This window comes from Glycine soja, unplaced genomic scaffold, assembly GCF_004193775.1.
Source record: "Glycine soja cultivar W05 unplaced genomic scaffold, ASM419377v2 tig00012864_2_pilon, whole genome shotgun sequence".
Taxonomy (NCBI): domain Eukaryota; kingdom Viridiplantae; phylum Streptophyta; class Magnoliopsida; order Fabales; family Fabaceae; genus Glycine; species Glycine soja.
In genome coordinates, this window is record NW_021143687.1 from 26,954 (window position 1) to 43,913 (window position 16,960).

Here is a 16,960-nt window from a genome sequence, read left to right on the forward strand (position 1 = left end):
TAATTTAAATATCTAATTTTTAATAAATAATTATTTGAAATAATGAATTTTATAAAATATATATTATTAATTTTATGTGTAAAACTAAAAATAGGATATACTACTAGGAAAAAATTAAAAAAAACATTAACTCAATATTCTATTTTTTAATAAATATTTTTTAATTTTTTTTCTCGTACGAAGAGTTGGGAGACAATGTCCATACTTGACCTCCCTAAATTAGTCCCGAACTATAAAATGACTAAATATAACACTAATAGAAAATAAAAAATAAAGATAAAAACTTAAAAATATAATAAGCTATTTTGTTTTTTTTTTCATAACTTAATAACTCGACTAGACCAACCCTATTTTAATCAATTTGATTTTGTTTGAATTAGTTGAATGTTTTTGTTTTTTAAAATTCAAAGAAAACGAATTGAATGATTGGCTTAAACTTAATATTGACCTAAATCCGAACCAAACTGACCAATTTCTAGTTCTAATTATAAAATATAGTAGATTTTATTTAAATCAGAAAATGCACATTAATTTGTAAAAATATAAATAAAATATTGCAATTCCTTATTCTTGTTCTATGGGTGACTTACAGCGATAGAAAAGAAAAACAACAAACCAATACCCTTCCCTGTCGCGTGCCCTTCATCAGTGTTACTGCGCATCCCTCCGTTTCTCCTACCGACTCCGGGGAAGGAAGGAAGGAGTGAACAACAAACCCAACCAATACCCATGTAAGTCCACTTCACTTCACGTTCCGCTTTCGTCTTTCTCTATTCTATGCCTCTTTCTTCTCTTCATTCGTTCCTTTATTCATACATAACCAAACCCCAAAACCGGGTTTCGAATTCGATTACCTCGTGTTCTGTATTTGCAATAATTGTGTTTATTGGATAATACTTATGTATTTCCCCTTCAGTGAAGTGATTATTTCTCATTGTGATTAATTGGGATTGGGGAGAAGGAGACGCATTATTCGTCGTTGGATTCAACTTTTAGCTGCTTCCCCACTCTCTCACTCGCTTTTTTTGTGAAGGATGTTTTGGATTTCCTCTATGCTTTGTTATTTCGTGTTGTTTCAATTTGTTTTTTTGAGGGGGAGTTTGATATGTTGTTGTTAGGTTACATTAGATGAGACTGTGAATGTGTTGTTGGGTCGTTACTGTTAGTTTTGGTGGCTGAGTTGAGAAAGTGGGCACTGCATTTTGTGATTTTTTGTTGTAATATTTGAATGCATGTCTCTATTTGTGCATTTGATGTTTCTCTGTTTTTCGAGGATGACATGAATTAGGTAGGTTAGAGAACAACTTGTTGGGGATTCATGTTGGATGTGTTTTCTATGTGTTTGTGTTGCGCTATGTTTTTTTGTTTTGGAGGACTGAATCACTGTTATCAATGGTGGATGAAGGCCAAAACTCTGCCAAATAAACATGCCATTGTGGCCTATGGCGCCACCATTTAACAAGATTGGACTGAATGCGAAGTTGAAACTAGAAATTGTTTGACAATGAGAAATGGTGATGTGAAGAATTTAGGGATGTTTCAAAAGGGTTAATTTTGTAGAGAATTTCTGACTTGAGGGCATGAAGTATTTTTAATGTTTTTTTGGCAGTCTTTGTTTGCTGATGCAAGGATGAGTTCTTTCTCCATCACGCGGAAAAAGACGCCGTTCCAGAAGCATAGAGAAGAGGAGGAGGCAAAGAAGAAGGTAGGGTTGATATGCCCAAGTTAGGTAGTTCTTGTTTGAATTTGGAAAGGACATTTCCTAGTTACTATCATAATGGAATTTGTCTGGTGCAGAGAGCAGAAGATGAGACTGCTCGCCTGTATGCCGAGTTTGTAGAGTCATTTCAAGGAGATACTACTCCTGGGTCAAAGACTTTTGTTCGAGGAGGAACAATTAATCCCAATGATAAATTTAAAGACGATTCTGAGGGTTAGTATGACTCTTGAATTCTGTATTTCTTCCCCCTACTATTTATATTCCTTTTGTTTCTCATCTATTGAAAGTCTTGATTATGTATGTTTTTCATGTTCTGGATATACATAGTTTTTGCTACTATTTTGTATACTAATGTTAATAAAAGTATGGACCTTTTTTATTCCTTGACGGATGACAGGTGAAAAGTCCAAAGATGGGGTATCTGGTCCAAAGAAGGGAAGTAGGTAAATAAATGCTTTTGATTGACCAAGTTTATGTGCTCTTTAATCAGGCATCAATAAGTAGGGAAAATACTTGTCTTTATGGTATAGCTTTTTTTTAGGTTTGTACTTATAGCCATAATAAATTGAATATTCTAATTTAGTTTTTATGATGATGCATGTTTTCTATAAGTGCATATAATGATGCGATCAAATGATTAAGTTATAGTATTTCCAACTCTCTTAATGTGTGGCATGATCTGTTTGAATATAAGAAGCACATGTTTAGATAGATAACACTGTTACCTTAATCCTTATGCGCCATTGAAGGTGATCTCATTTTATAAATCCAAAACAAAAGCTCATTTTGAGTGGTTATCTGAAGATTATATAAAAATTAGAATTGTCTGTGAGAAGTGAGAAGTATAGAATATAGATATTCTTTGCCTATAGAGAAATCTTGGATTGCCCGATTAAATTCTTTGTGTAATTTGGGTGAATTTATTTGTGATTGTCAAAGGCAACTGCTTAATTATATATCTGTCAAGTTATAACAAATCAATATTCCTTCATTGCATCACTTCATTGACATCTGATGAAATTGGAATAATAGATAAATCATTATGCCTGAAAACTACTTCAAGGATTTGATTCTGCCAAATCATTCGTGGACATGTACTTCCATTTTGTGAACAAGGATTTGGTATCAGTGACAATCTTAAAGCTTGAAAAATACTTCAGTGTCCCTGTAGCTTAGTCTTTATTGAACTCTCAATTCAAGGTTTTTGCTTATAATGCTTGTCTAGATGAAATGCAAGGTCTGCTTTTCAGATGTTTGTGTTCTCTAAATTGCGTGGTCATGTCAAGGTACATAGAGATGAAGGGTGCCCTTTGCATGCTAGGTTCATCGAGTTACTTCAGGTTTTGGACACCAAATAGATGCCAGATCGCAATTGCTGAAATGCAGATGGTGAAAAATTGTATAGTCCATGATGGAGAGATAGATAGAGAAACAGAAGAGGGAGAGAGTGGAGAGACAGAGAGAGAAATAGAATAGGGGACCCAAGACATATCTAAAACGGTAAACGGTACAACTGGCGAGCACGCTTGGACGGTGAGCCAAATGGAAGAGGTGAAAACAGTAGAGAGGGCGTGAAAAACTGGAGGGATGCTCTAGACATTCAGTCATTCTACTTCACTCGATTTCCAGAGGAAATGCGGGAGAAGGAGATGTGGATGCAGTTTATGAAGTAGGGAGATGCGAGAGAAGTCTTCATAGCTTGAAATTGTAATAGGAGCGGATGGAGGTACGATTTCGTTTGTTTCAAAGGAGTCGAGAATGTGAAACTCCTTGAACAACGATTAGACAACATAATGTGCTTAGAGGATTGATGATAAATGGAAGTTGGATAGAAGAACCTGCCAGGATCAAAGAAGAGGGTTGCCAATTCTTTAGGAGGAAATTTGAGGAATACGACAAAGAGAGGCCAACACTTGAGGGAACCTCTTTCGAGACAATTTCACAAAGCCAAAATGAATTTTTGATGCAGCCTTTTGATGAGAAGGAGATCAGAGATGCAGTGTGGGATTGTGGGAGTCAAAAAAGCCCCGGACCAGATGGTTTGAATTTCAATTTTATCAAACAGTTCTGGGATCTAATGACACCAAAAGATTTTTGGACGAATTCTACGTAAATGGAAGATTTCCTAAGGGCACAAATGCATCATTCATAACTTTAATCCCAAAAGTGTTGGAACCTCAAAACCTGAATCAATACAGGCTTATATCACTCATGGGTGCATATATAAAATAGTGGCCTAAGTGCTAGCAAGAAGACTGAAGAAGGTGATGCCAAAGATCATAGATGAATGACAATCAGATTTTATTGAAGGAAGACACATGCTTCATAGTGTTTTAATTGCCAATGAGGCGGTGGAGGAAGTGAAGAGAAATGCTAAGAGCTGTTTGATATTCAAAGTGGACTATGAAAGAGCATATGACTCAGTTAGCTGGGATTCTCTGACTTTTATGCTGAGGAAGATGGGCTTCTGTCCTAAATGGATCAAATGGATGGATGGTTGCATCAGAACAGCTTCTATGTCAATCCTCGTTAATGGAAGCCCTACAGCTGAATTTATTCCACAAAAGGGAATAAGACAAGGGGATCCACTAGCCCCTCTCTTATTTAATAATGAGGCTGAGGGCTTAACGGGTTTAATGAGAGAAGCATTAAAAGCAAACAAGTAGAAGGGGCTGCTGGTGGGAAAAGATGGAATAGAAATCAGCATCCTGCATTATGCAGATGACACCATTTTCTTCGATGAAGCATCCATGCAAAACGTGAAGGTCCTCAAGGCAATACTCAGAAGTTTTGAGATGGTATCAGGCCTAAAAATCAACTATGCAAAAAGTCAGTTTGGGGCAGTTGGAAAATCTGCCCAATGGTTGAATGAGGCTGCCTTGTAACTCAATTGGAGCTTGCTAGCTGTATCATTTACCTATTTGGTTATCCCTATCGGGACAAACCCAAAAAGTTGTGTGACTTGGGAACCCATAGTTAAAAAATGTGAGAGTAGATTAGCTAAGTGGAAACAAAAGCCATTATCTTTTGGGGGCAGGGTGACTCCGATAAAGTCAACCCTAAACTCAATTCCTATCTATTTTATTTCTTTTTTCAGGATTCCAAAGAAGGTGGTACACAAGCTAATCACAATATAAAGAAGGTTCTTATAGGGTGGAGACATGGATAACCACAAAATTGCTTGGGTTAGCTGGGAGCCAGCATGTCTATCAAAAGAAAAAGGAGGCCTGGGAATTAGAGACTTGACCAAATTCAATCAGGCACTCCTAGGAATGTGGAAGGGGGATCTATTTCACCCAATGTTGTTAATGGCGGATGGCGGTTCATTGCGGAAAGCCAAAAATTCGCCATAAAAATATGGCGGATGGCATAGCGGAAAATGGCGGACAAAAAAAATTATATACATATAAATATAAATAAAAAATTAAAAAAACAATGGATTGCATTCAAATAAACTAAAAAAGTTTCATGAGTTCATACAATAACCAAGTACCAACACCAAATAAAAAAAAACGTGGTGTCAAACAAAAAAAGAACAGGTGTCAAAAATAAAAAAGGGTGTCAAATAGAAAAAGGAAAATAAACCTCCGATCATCAGAAACGGGTGTCAAACAGAAAAAAAACAACAAAAAAAACACACCAGAACACTGTTGTCGCCATACACGTCGCTCGGTCGTCTACGTCCTCTCTCTCGCGTGCGTCTTGCTCGGGTCTCTCGCGTGCGTTGTGCGTTGTGTCTCTCGCGTGCGTCGTGCTGCTGTCCTGCAGCCGTCTTTGCGCTCGAGAATGGCGTGTGCGGGTGTCGTGTTCGTCCCTATCGCCGCCGTTTGTCGTGCTGGAGACTGCTGCTGGTCATGCCGTTGAAGACTGTTGCGTTGCTCTGTTCGTGGCTTCGTTCTCACACTCCGAGTTTCCTTTTGCACGAGAAACTCGGGTAAGGTTGGGTCGGGTCAGCCCAACCCTTGTCGTGCACGCTTTAAAAAAAAACCCGCTATTCCGCCATGACCGCCATGGTTATGGCGTCCGCCATGGTGCCGCCATAGGCAAGCCACAACGCCACCGCTATTTGGTGGCGTTTTTTCAAAATTCCGCGACACCATTCCGCCATGGTGTTGCCATGGCCGCTTTTTAATAACACTGATTTCACCATCAGGGAGAACTTTGGGCTGGAGGGTTGGACTCCAAATATGGAGGTTGGCAGAGCTTGGGTGGCAACAATACACCTCAAGTAGTCTCCAAATGGTGGTACAACCTATTTTTTTTTTTTGGTCAGCAAATATATATTATATTAATTGAGTACCAGAGGTACCAAGAGGAATGAATTACAGAGTAGATGCCAAATGATTGGTTCCATGGCATGCTTAATGTAGTCTAGGAGGGGCCAAAAGGTGGCTACATAGATGAGACTAATAAGTAGAATTAGTCTAATTTCTATCCACAACTATTGACTAAACCCTGTGCTAATATTGCTAGACCATTGATCGTAATGAGTAACAAAATCCTTCTCCAAATTCCTGAGCCATGTCCACAATAAAAAAACTGCATCATCCAACACTTTGTTAGCATCGAAAGTGTCATATGAGAAGATGATGTTATTTCTGTGCCTCCAAATAGTCCATGTCAATGCCATCCACCACCACTTCCACCTGTTAGCCTGTAAGCCGCCAGGCATTCCAAGTACATGTTGGAGGAAATGTTGTTTTGGATTATGCAAGAAAACACCCACAATGCTTACCCAATACAACGATTCCCACCAAACAGGAAGAACTTTGCTGCAATTGAAGAATAGGTGGCCTGCAGTCTCCTCCACTCTTCTACATAAAGGGCAAGTAGTATCTTCTAGTTCAATTTGTCGCCTTCTCAGATTTGCTCGTGTCGGTAGTTTGTCTCTGAGTAGCCTCCATGCAAATGCTGAGATTTTATTTGGAACCTTGAGTTTCCACAATTCCTCAAAAGTTCCGTCCTGGACGTCATCTGGTGTCTCCCCCCTCAACACGTCATAAACACTTTTAGCCGAGTATTGGCCGCTATTGTCTGCCAACGACACCCATCGGTCTGTTGTATGTGGCTGAATTCTGATCCCTTCAACATCTTTTAGGAATGAGACAACCATATTAATTTCACTATCAAACAATGGTCTCCTCCATCTGAAATTTCACTCCCACCCTGTGTCTCCCCAAGTCCCCAACTGCTGGATAGTTTGGTCTTGCTGGCAGGAGGTAATATACAGCCTGGGGTATTTGGCTAATAGTGAACCGCCTCCATTTATCCAATTGTCCTCCCAGAACTTAAATTTATCACCACATCCCACCCTCCACGTAGTTGTATTCTGCGTTGCAACGCAATGCTGTGGATGATGAGACTCCAATTTTAAATCCCTCCACCAAATGGATTTCCTATTGTCACAAGGTGCTTCATTCAAACTCCTCCAACCGCCGTACTTTGATTCAAGTATCCTGGCCCATAGTTCCCCCTGGTGCTGAAAGAGGCTCTACTTCCATTTACCGAGCAATGCTAGGATATCTTTGATTCCCAGGCCCCCTTTTTCTTTTGGAAGGCATACTGTGTCCCACTTAATCCATGCTATCTTGTTTTGGTCATGTGCCCTTCCCCATAGGAATCTCCTCTGCAAACTGACCAACTTGTCTTTCACCTGTTTAGGAACCCTGAAAAAAGAAAAGAAATAAATAGGAATGGATGTTAGGACTGACTATATAAGAGTCACTCTCCCCCCAAAAGACAGATGTCTTTGCTTTCATTTCGCTAATTTTCTCTCACACTTGCTAATGATAGGGTCCCATGTCTGAAATCTTCTTGGATTGGCTCCAATAGGTACACCGAGGTAACTAAAAGGAAAGGACAGCAGACTACAGTTGAAGTACAACTTGAAAGGTGTGTCATAATTCAGGGGAGGAAAGCTGGTTCCAACAGGGCATAATATGGAATGTAGGGTCTGGTTCAAAAGATAGATTTTGAGAAGATGGATGGACAACTGATGGGATCCCTTGAAAGGCAAAGTATCCTAGATTGTACCTGAACTCGAAACAACAAAAGCAATACATTTCGCAAATGGGAGACGGTTCAGAAGGGAAATGGGAATGGTGTCTGCAGTGGAGGAGGCTATTGTTCGAGACTGAAATAAGTATGGGGGCAGATTTTCTGGAGGAAATACAAGCTATTAATATAAATCTCCCGCAATTGGTTAAATGGGTATGGACAAATGATACCACTAGAAAATACACAGTTAGAAGTGCATACCAATTACTGGACAAGAATTCAAAAGATGATAACATAGATGAAATTTTTCATGCCATATGGAAGCTAAAAATACCAAACAAGGTAGCATTTTTTGTCTGGAGATTAATGAGAGACAGACTGCCCACTAAATTGAACTTGACTCGAAGAAATATAGACATCGATGATACACTCTGCCCATTCTGTACAGAAAAGGAGGAGGATGCATGGCATTTGTTTTTTAGTTGTCACAAAATTAGGCAAATATGGTGGGAATCCTTGTTTTGGATCAACATGGTGGGACATTTTTCGGAACACCCAAGGCAGAATTTCATGCAGCACTCATTCTGCAATACGCATCTTGGTATCAAGTGACAGAGATGGTTAATTTGGTGGGTGGCACTAACTTGGAGTATATGGAACCATAGAAACAAAATGGTATTTTCAAATGATAGCCCCAACACCACTGAGATATTGGATGATGCCATTTTCTTTTGCTGGAGCTGGTTAAGGAACCTCGAAAAAGGATTCAACGATCCTTTCCATCAATGGTCAAGTCATATCAGAGAAGGGTTTTGTAATTAGTGGAAAATTGCTCCACAGATAGAGATCACCAATATATACTTAGAGTTTTGGTTCTTTAATCCATCATGATTAGCTTTGTATTAGGGAACCAAACCTCCACATGGGAGACTTCATTGGTGATTGTAAAAATCACAGTACGACTTGTACTGAAACTTATCTAATATATAATATTATTTTTGCGGATAAAAAAAAAACTAACCCAAGGTTAGTTGAGCTAACTATAAAGGCTAACTATGCTAGACTGAAATAAAGGAAAGGAATGCTTCTACTCTACTACTTTTATACGCCGGCAAGCTCATGAGGGGCTGACAAAATCTTTGTTTACCACTCTGAGCTTGTCCCTACACAAAGTAAAATCAGATGGGGTAAGAGATTTAGTGAGAATGTCTGCATATTGATCAATAGCAGGAACATGGACCACTTGAATTCTCTTCTCCAGAACTTTTTCTCTGACAAAAAACAAGTCCAGCTCCATATGCTTGGTTCTGGAATGCAGAACTGGGTTGTGAGCTAAGGCAACTATGCCCATGTTGTCACAAAAAACCACGGGTGTAGTGTGTTTGACCTGTAACTCAGAAAGCAAAGTATGAATCCAGGTCACTTCAGCAGTAGCAAGAGCCAAGTTCTGTACTAGATCAAGCCACAACATTCTGCTTCTTAGACCACCAGGACACAAGATTAGGTCCTAGAAAAATAACAGGCCCTGAAGTTGATCTTCTATCATCAGTATCTGAAGCCCAGTCAGCATCACAGTAGGCTTGGACAGAGAAATTTGGGAAGTTTGAAGACTGAAGTCTGAGACCAAGGTTGAGAGTGCAATTCAAGTATCTGAGAATTCTCTTAACAGCAATCCAGTGCTGTTCAGAAGGATCTGACATAAATTGGCAGACCTCGTTATGGTGGCATACTTCAATGCTCCAACCACTGAACGATATAGAGTAGGATCTGAGAATCTCTCTGAATCAGACTTGGACAGTTTGCACCCTCCAACCATAGGAGAAGCAATAGGATTTAATTCATCCATCTTTGTTTTAGCAAGAAGATTTCTAAGATACGTAGACTGTGTGAGAGTAATAGAACCATAAGGTTGAATAGTGACTTCAATTCTAGAAAGTAGTCAAGATACTGTTCAAATTAGAAACTAGAGATTGAATCAGTTTAGAGTTATTTCCAGTAATTATGATATCATCTACGTATATGAGAATATAAATGACAGAAGCTGATTGAGAGTACACAGCGAGAAGGATCTCACTTGCTGGGAATGAACTGAAACTGCAGCAAAGTACCTTTAAGTTTATCATACGATGCCCTGGGTGCTTGCTTAAGACCATAAATAGCTTTATTTAGCTTGCAAACTAGCTGTTTGTTAGGATCCTCAAAGCCCAATGGTTGCTGCATATAAACTTCTTCATCAAGGACACCATTGAGGAATGCATTATTGACATCCAACTGTTGGAGAGGCCACTTGTTGATGGCTAGAGTAAGAATAATTCTCAGTTACAGGTTTTATGGCTGGTGAGGTTTCATTATAGTCATGACCAAGTTTTTGATGGAACCTCTTGGTAACTAACCTTGCCTTGTACTTATTAACAGATCCATCTGGATTTTGCCTGACTCTAAAGACCCACCTGCAGCCAATGGCAGTTTTCTGCAGAGGTTTTTCAACTAGGGTCCAAGTATTATTTTTAATCAAGGAATCATATTCAGATTGCATGGCTGCAAACCAGGTGGGGTTTGAGATTGCAGACTTTACAGATTTAGGTTTAGCATGTGTTAACAGTAAAGTAGGATTAAGTCTAGGTCTTGCAATTCCAGATTTGGATCTAGTGCACATAGGATGGATATTTGCTGGTCTAGAAACTGAGGGTAGAGGAGGATCAATAAGGGATAGAGAAGCAACAGATAAGTTTGAAGGTGATAAAGGAGGGTTGGAAATAGAAGCAACTGGTTGAGGTGATATCTGAGGTGAGGATTCAGGTTCTATTGTTGATGGAATTGGCTCAGTTGTAGGTTGGTAAGAGGACTGTTGTTGAAAGCTAGAAGCAATCGAAGGTGAAGTTGGTGCAGTGTTAGGAGATTTGTGGGTAGGCAAAACAGTAAGAGGTGAAATATTTACTTGGGATTCAGTAGAGGGAGAGGGCTGATAGTTAAACAACTCAGGGTAAGGGAATTTGGTCTCATTAAACAGTACATCTTTGGAGATATAGATCCTTCCATCAACTGCTAGGCATTTATACCCTTTGTGAGAAAAAGAGTATCCTAGAAGCACAAACTGATGAGATCTGTATTGTAGCTTATGAGAATTGTAAGGTCTGAGCAAAGGAAAGCAAGCACAGCCAAAAATCCTCAAGAATGTGTAATCTGTTTTCTTGAGAAGTTTCTGATAGGGAACTTCATTTTGAATGGAGGTAGAAGGAAGCCTGTTTATAAGGTAAACACAAGAAAGGCTTGACCCCAGTAGGTTAGGGGCATGGCTGCTTGAGACAGTAGAGCTAATCCCATTTCAACTATGTGTCTCTGTCCACAACTTCATTCTGATGATGGGTATGTGGACAGATTAACCTTTGAACAATTCCTGAATCAATGAGAAATTTAGTGAAGGGTGTAAATTCCCCTCCCCCGTCAGATTGAACAGCCTTGATAGGTAGATTAAACTGAGTAACAACCATGGCTCTAAACTGTTTAAAAACATCCAGAGTTTCTGATTTGTTTTTCAACAGATAAATCCATGTAAATCTTGTGTGAGCATCTACAAAAGTAATATAGTATTTATATCCTGTTCTGGAGGTAAAAGGTGCAGGACCCCACATGTCTGTAAAAATAAGCTCAAAGGGAGTAGAATATACAGTTAAAGGAGAGGAAGGCAATCTATGTGATTTACCAAGACAGCAATAGCAGAGTAGAATTACTCCTTTCTTTTATTTCAGTCTACCTTTTTTTTTTTTTTTGATCGGCAAAGATAAATATATTTATAAATAAAAGAAGTACCAGAGGTACTATTACAAAGTTAGATTCCATATAAATGGTTCCTAAAAGCAGACAACAAAAGTCTGATTTGGAACCAAATTATGGAAAAATACACATGTATTAACAAAGCTGAAAACCCTACTACTGCAAAAAACCCTGTCTTAAGTTACTGGACCACTGATTAAAATGCAAAGAAAAGTCCTTCTCCAAATTATGGAGCCAAGTCCAAATTAGAAAAGATGCGTCTTCAACCAATTTGTTTCCATCAAAAGTTGCATTGGAGAAAAGAATTCTATTCCTAAGCTGCCAAATGGACCAAGTAACTGCCAACCACCACAACTGCCACCTTCTAGGTCTGATTCCAACTACCTGCAGGGAAGAATACTGCATAAAATGGTCTTTTATGCTCCAAGGATGAACACCTTTCAAGTTTATCCAAGACATTGTTTCCCACCATATAGGTTGGATCTGAATGCAGTGGATAAAAATATGAGAGGCATTCTCCTCCTCTCCCCTGCAGAAGGGGCAAGTCATATCTGGAATGTGCACTTGCCTAGCTCTTAAATTAGATTTTGTGGGTAATCTGTCCCACAGCAACCTCCAAGCAAACACCCCAATTTTACTTGGAATCTTGATCTTCCAAAGGTCCACAAAACAATCATGTAGGTTTTCAACAGCTACCTCCTCCAAAAACGATGAGTAAGCACTACGGGTAGTGTAAATACCCGACACATCTGCTGCCCAAACCCAAGTATCTGAACCAGAATTCTGAATGGATTTACCTTCAACTTCAGAGAGAAAAGAGATGGCCAAGTCGATTTCACTTTCAAACAGCTGTCTTCTCCAACTAAAATTCCATTCCCACCCACCGTTATTATGCTTCCCCAAGGAACCAATCAGCTGGTGTTGATGAGCAGAATTCAGATATAACCGGGGGTACTTCTCAGCTAAAGATTGATCATGATTTATCCACTTGTCCTCCCAAAATCTTACCTTATCCCCAGCTTCTACCTTCCATTTAATCTGCTGATGAAGAGTCTTGCCATTATGGGACTGATGGATAACTCTTTTTAAATCTCTCCACCAGATTGAATGACAGCTTGAAATTCCCTCTTCAGTTAGGCCTTTCCATCCCCCATATTTAGCTTCCAAAACTGCAACCCAAAGAGCCCCTTGCTGGTGCATGAGATTCCACATCCATTTACCGAGGAGGGCCAAATTAAACGTATGGATGTCTTTAATGCCTAAACCTCCTTTGTCTTTAGGTAAGCATACTGTCTCCCATGATATCCATGCTATCTTTTTGGTATCATGATCTCCACCCCAAAGAAAGCTTCGCTGGATTTTGGTTAACTTGCTGATCACCAATTGTGGAACCCTGAAAAAAGAAAGATAATAAATAGGAAGAGAAGTAAGAACTGATTGGATAAGAACCACTCTCCCCCCAAAAGAGATATATCTCTGCTTCCACCTAGCTAATCTCCTCTCATATTTTCGGATAATAGGTTCCCAAACATAAGCTCGCCTCGGGTTGGCCCCTATGGGTATGCCAAGGTAAACAAAAGGAAGAGCTAGCTGACTGCAATTGAGATAGTTAGCTGCCATTTGCCTCCACTGATCATCCTTACCAAAAGCACCAAAAGAACTCTTAGCAAAATTAATTTTTAAACCGGACACCACTTCGAAAGTTCTTAGGATAGCTTTGAGAACTTGAACATTTTCCAAAGTAGCCTCTCCAAAAAAGATTGTATCATCCGCGTATTGCAATAAACTGATACTGACTGCACTGCTTGCAATATTAAATCCTTTATACAGATTTGCTCCTAACGCTGACCTCATCAATCCATTCAAAGCCTCAGCTACTATGTTAAATAAAAATGGAGCTAGAGGGTCCCCTTGTCTAAGACCCCTTTGAGGTATAAATTCCGCTGTGGGACTGCCATTTACCAAGACTGAAATAGAGGCTGATTTCAAACACCCTTCCATCCAGCTGATCCATTTAGCACTAAAACCAGTCCTTTTCAGCATGTAAAGCAGAAAATTCCACGACACCGAGTCATAAGCCTTTTCATAATCAACTTTGAAAACAAGGCAGGATTTATGATTCCTTTTAGCTTCATCAATCACTTCATTAGCTATGAGGACACTCTGAAGAAGGTGTCTTCCTTCAATGAAAGCTGATTGGGCTTCATTAATGATGGTTGGCAGCACCCTCTTCATTCTCTTAGCTAATAGCTTCGCTACAATCTTATACATACAGCCTATAAGAGATATAGGTCTGTAATCATCCAAAAACTGTGGGTCAGCTACCTTTGGAATTAAAGCTAAGAAGGAGGCATTGCAACCCCTAGGAAAAACTCCATTAGCATAAAATTCATCTAGAAACCGGAGGATATCAGCCTTGATAAGCTGCCAAAAGTTCTTAATGAACTTAAAGTTGATCCCATCAGGCCCAGGGCTCTTGTCACTACCACAATCCCAAATTGCTCCTCTCACTTCCTCCTCCAAAAAAGGTGCCACCAGCTCACTGTTTTGCTGTTGAGAAATGGTTTGAAAAGGAATTCCATCTAATGTGGGTCTATTAAGGTCTGGTTCAATGAACCTTTGCGAAAAGAAAGACCTAACTTCCTCCTTCACTAAAACGGGTTCAGCTGTCCATACTCCATCCTTCATAACACCTTTTAAAGAATTGAAATTGCGGTTGGCATTTATCATCATGTGAAAAAACCGAGAGTTGCAATCACCCTCCTTGATCCATCTTGATCTAGATTTTTGTCTCAACAAAGACTCATGAGCATGGGCTGCAGCCCAAAGATCTTCCTGCAATTGCTTTCTTTGCTGCTGTTCATGTGGGGATAGCTGCCTTTGGATTGTATCTTCCTCCAGCTTGTTTAAATCAGCCTCAATCCTCTTAACCTTTGTTAGAGTATCTCCAAAATGCTGCCTATTCCAAGCCTTCAAGCTATGCTTTAAGTTCTTAAATTTTTGTTTGAGGATATATCCACCCCAACCTGGTTGTTGAAAGGATGTCCAACTATGATGAACAACTTCCTTGAAAGATTTATCAGTGAGCCAGCAGTCCAAAATACGAAAAGGTTTTGGGCCCCAATCAATCTCCTTAGAACGAAGGACAATTGGGCAATGATCTGAGAAATTCCGAGGAAGTGTGGTTTGAGAGCTGCTAGGCCATCTTGCCAGCCAATCATGGGAGACTAGAAACCTGTCAAGTCTGCTCCTAGATGTACCATTAGGCCTACACCAAGTAAAATTCCTGCCCATCCAGGGAACCTCCAAAACCTCTAAATCATCAATCCACTGATTAAATTCTCTGGTACAGCTTTCCTCATGCACATTTTGGACATATGAGAACCTTTCATTCGGACCCCTAATGGAGTTAAAATCACCCATAATACACCACAAACCCCCCTCCATAGACTGTCTTAGCTGCTTTACTGCATCCCACAACATTCTTTTATTGTGAATGTCACAAGGAGAATAAATAGTCACTAGAGTTATCATTTGAGCTTCTGGAATCCACTCCCCAACCATTAAAATAAACCCATTTCCAGCAACCTTCCTTTGCAACCTAAAAGACTTATCACTCCATAAGCATAGAATGCCACCTGCAGAATTGGTAGCTGGTATCATTTCCCAATTAACATCTATATGACCCCACAAAGCCTGACATATAGGTTTATCAACCATTTCTTTCTTTGTCTCTTGAAGGCAAATAAAATCCACAGCCTCCTGTTTGATCATTCTTCTAATTGCACCCCACTTAACACCCCTCCCAAGGCCTCTAACATTGTAGGAAATTAACTTCATTGATTCCTATTGTTATCAGCCCTTCTGTTTGCTTCTGCTCTATCCCTTTCCTCCATCTGCTGAAATTTCTTAATAATTACCTCCTTGCTTTCCTCTCCAGTGAGGCCCAATTGTTTGGCCACACTCCACAATTGACTTGCCTCACTATCAGAATCCGAGTCTGGTATTGTTTCTGTTGCTGTATTTATGATCTGTTGTTGCATGGTTTGATCCTGGATGTTGTGGTGCAGTTCCGTTAGCTGTGTGGAAAAGACTGTATTTTGCTGTTGTTTGACTCCTTCGGGTGCTGAAGTTTTTGAATTAGAGGGTGGAAGGCCCATATTGGGTTTCTTTTGGTACCTCCTCTTCCTGGAGTATACTTGCCAAGAATTTTCACCCAGCCCTGCTAGTGGGTTAAGGCCCAACATAGAATTTTTTGCTTCGGGGGTAAAATTGGAACTATGCTCTCCATTATGGGTTATACATGCTGCTGTTTCAGCTAAATGCCCCTCCAGCTCATTACCGTGAAAAATATCACTGGTGTCCACGTGCCTAACTTCTATATCATCCAGGATCACGTGCCTTTCTTCTTCCACAGGCTCCTTTTGACAAGGAGCCACACCTCTGGACCTCCCGATACCCCCCTTACTATTTTGATGATACTCCTGTGGCTCTGCTCCCCTGTCACCTAGGCTGACCCCTTGCCTCACCCCCCCTTTTGTCTCTCTAACATGTGCAGACAAATTCAAATTCTGTCCGTGCGGTGATGTTGGCCCGTTATCAACAGAGGACCGAAGGTTATTAACCAGTGGGTCACATCCAGCATTATGCCCAACAGATAAAAGACATGTCCGCTGGACTTCGGCACCGGACGAAGGCATCGCGTCGACGCCGTGGCGCGCGGAACCGGATTCCGATGCCGACGGGCGATCTAGAGGTGGCCTCCCCTGGTCTTCGTCGCCGGCGGGGATCTGAGAGGTGACTCCGTGAAGGTCGCTACACGATTCCAGCTCCGGGATACCGAGATCGTTATCAACTTGGCCCCAGTTGCTGTAAGCAGAATTATCCAGAAAGCCGTCATCGGAGTTAATCTCCTCCGATGATCCTCCGACACTCCTTCTTCTCCGCAGACATTCTGCATGGCCACCACAACCCTCCTCGACAATGTGTACCAAGAATTTGTCGTCATCGATCATCACCTCCACCGAATGTTGAATTAGAGGACGCCATTGAGTCCTGATGAGAATCCGCGCTCTATCCATCCTTCTTTTCTCCTCCACCGAATCGTCTAAGTCGACCAGCTCTCCAATAACGGCTACAATTTGATTCATGTGTTTTGGGTTCCATGCCTGGACAGGAATCCCCCAACACTGAATCCATGTGAGCCGACAACCTACTCGCAGACTTGGAGACCATCTTTCAATGGAGGAGAATAACGTTACTCCTCCTGGTCTGCCTCCCTTGATAAGCTGGTGTGCTTCATTCTCAGAGATGCCCAACAAGAGGGCTTGGTCATCACCCAAATATCTAGGTGTTGCTTCCATACCAGCCTCCCACAGGAGCTCGTCCTCCACCCGTTCAAATAGAGCTGGGTTTTTAAGGCGCCCTACCCAAGCTTGCTTTAGCCATAAAGTGTCTTCTGGTTGTACT

At 40.5% G+C, this 16,960-nt stretch overlaps 1 protein-coding gene across 1 annotated transcript in view; it reads left to right on the top strand.

Moving 5' to 3' along the window:
• The first annotated feature begins 572 nt into the window (after positions 1-572).
• LOC114404251 (protein RRC1-like) overlaps positions 573-16,960 on the top strand; it is a 29,171-nt gene continuing 12,783 nt past the window's right edge. The window contains exons 1-4 of the mRNA XM_028367308.1: positions 573-731; positions 1,610-1,705; positions 1,798-1,933; positions 2,118-2,163. Of these exons, the coding sequence (XP_028223109.1) occupies positions 1,631-1,705; positions 1,798-1,933; positions 2,118-2,163 (257 nt within the window). The 5' untranslated portion in view covers positions 573-731; positions 1,610-1,630. The remainder of the gene's footprint in view (positions 732-1,609; positions 1,706-1,797; positions 1,934-2,117; positions 2,164-16,960) is intronic.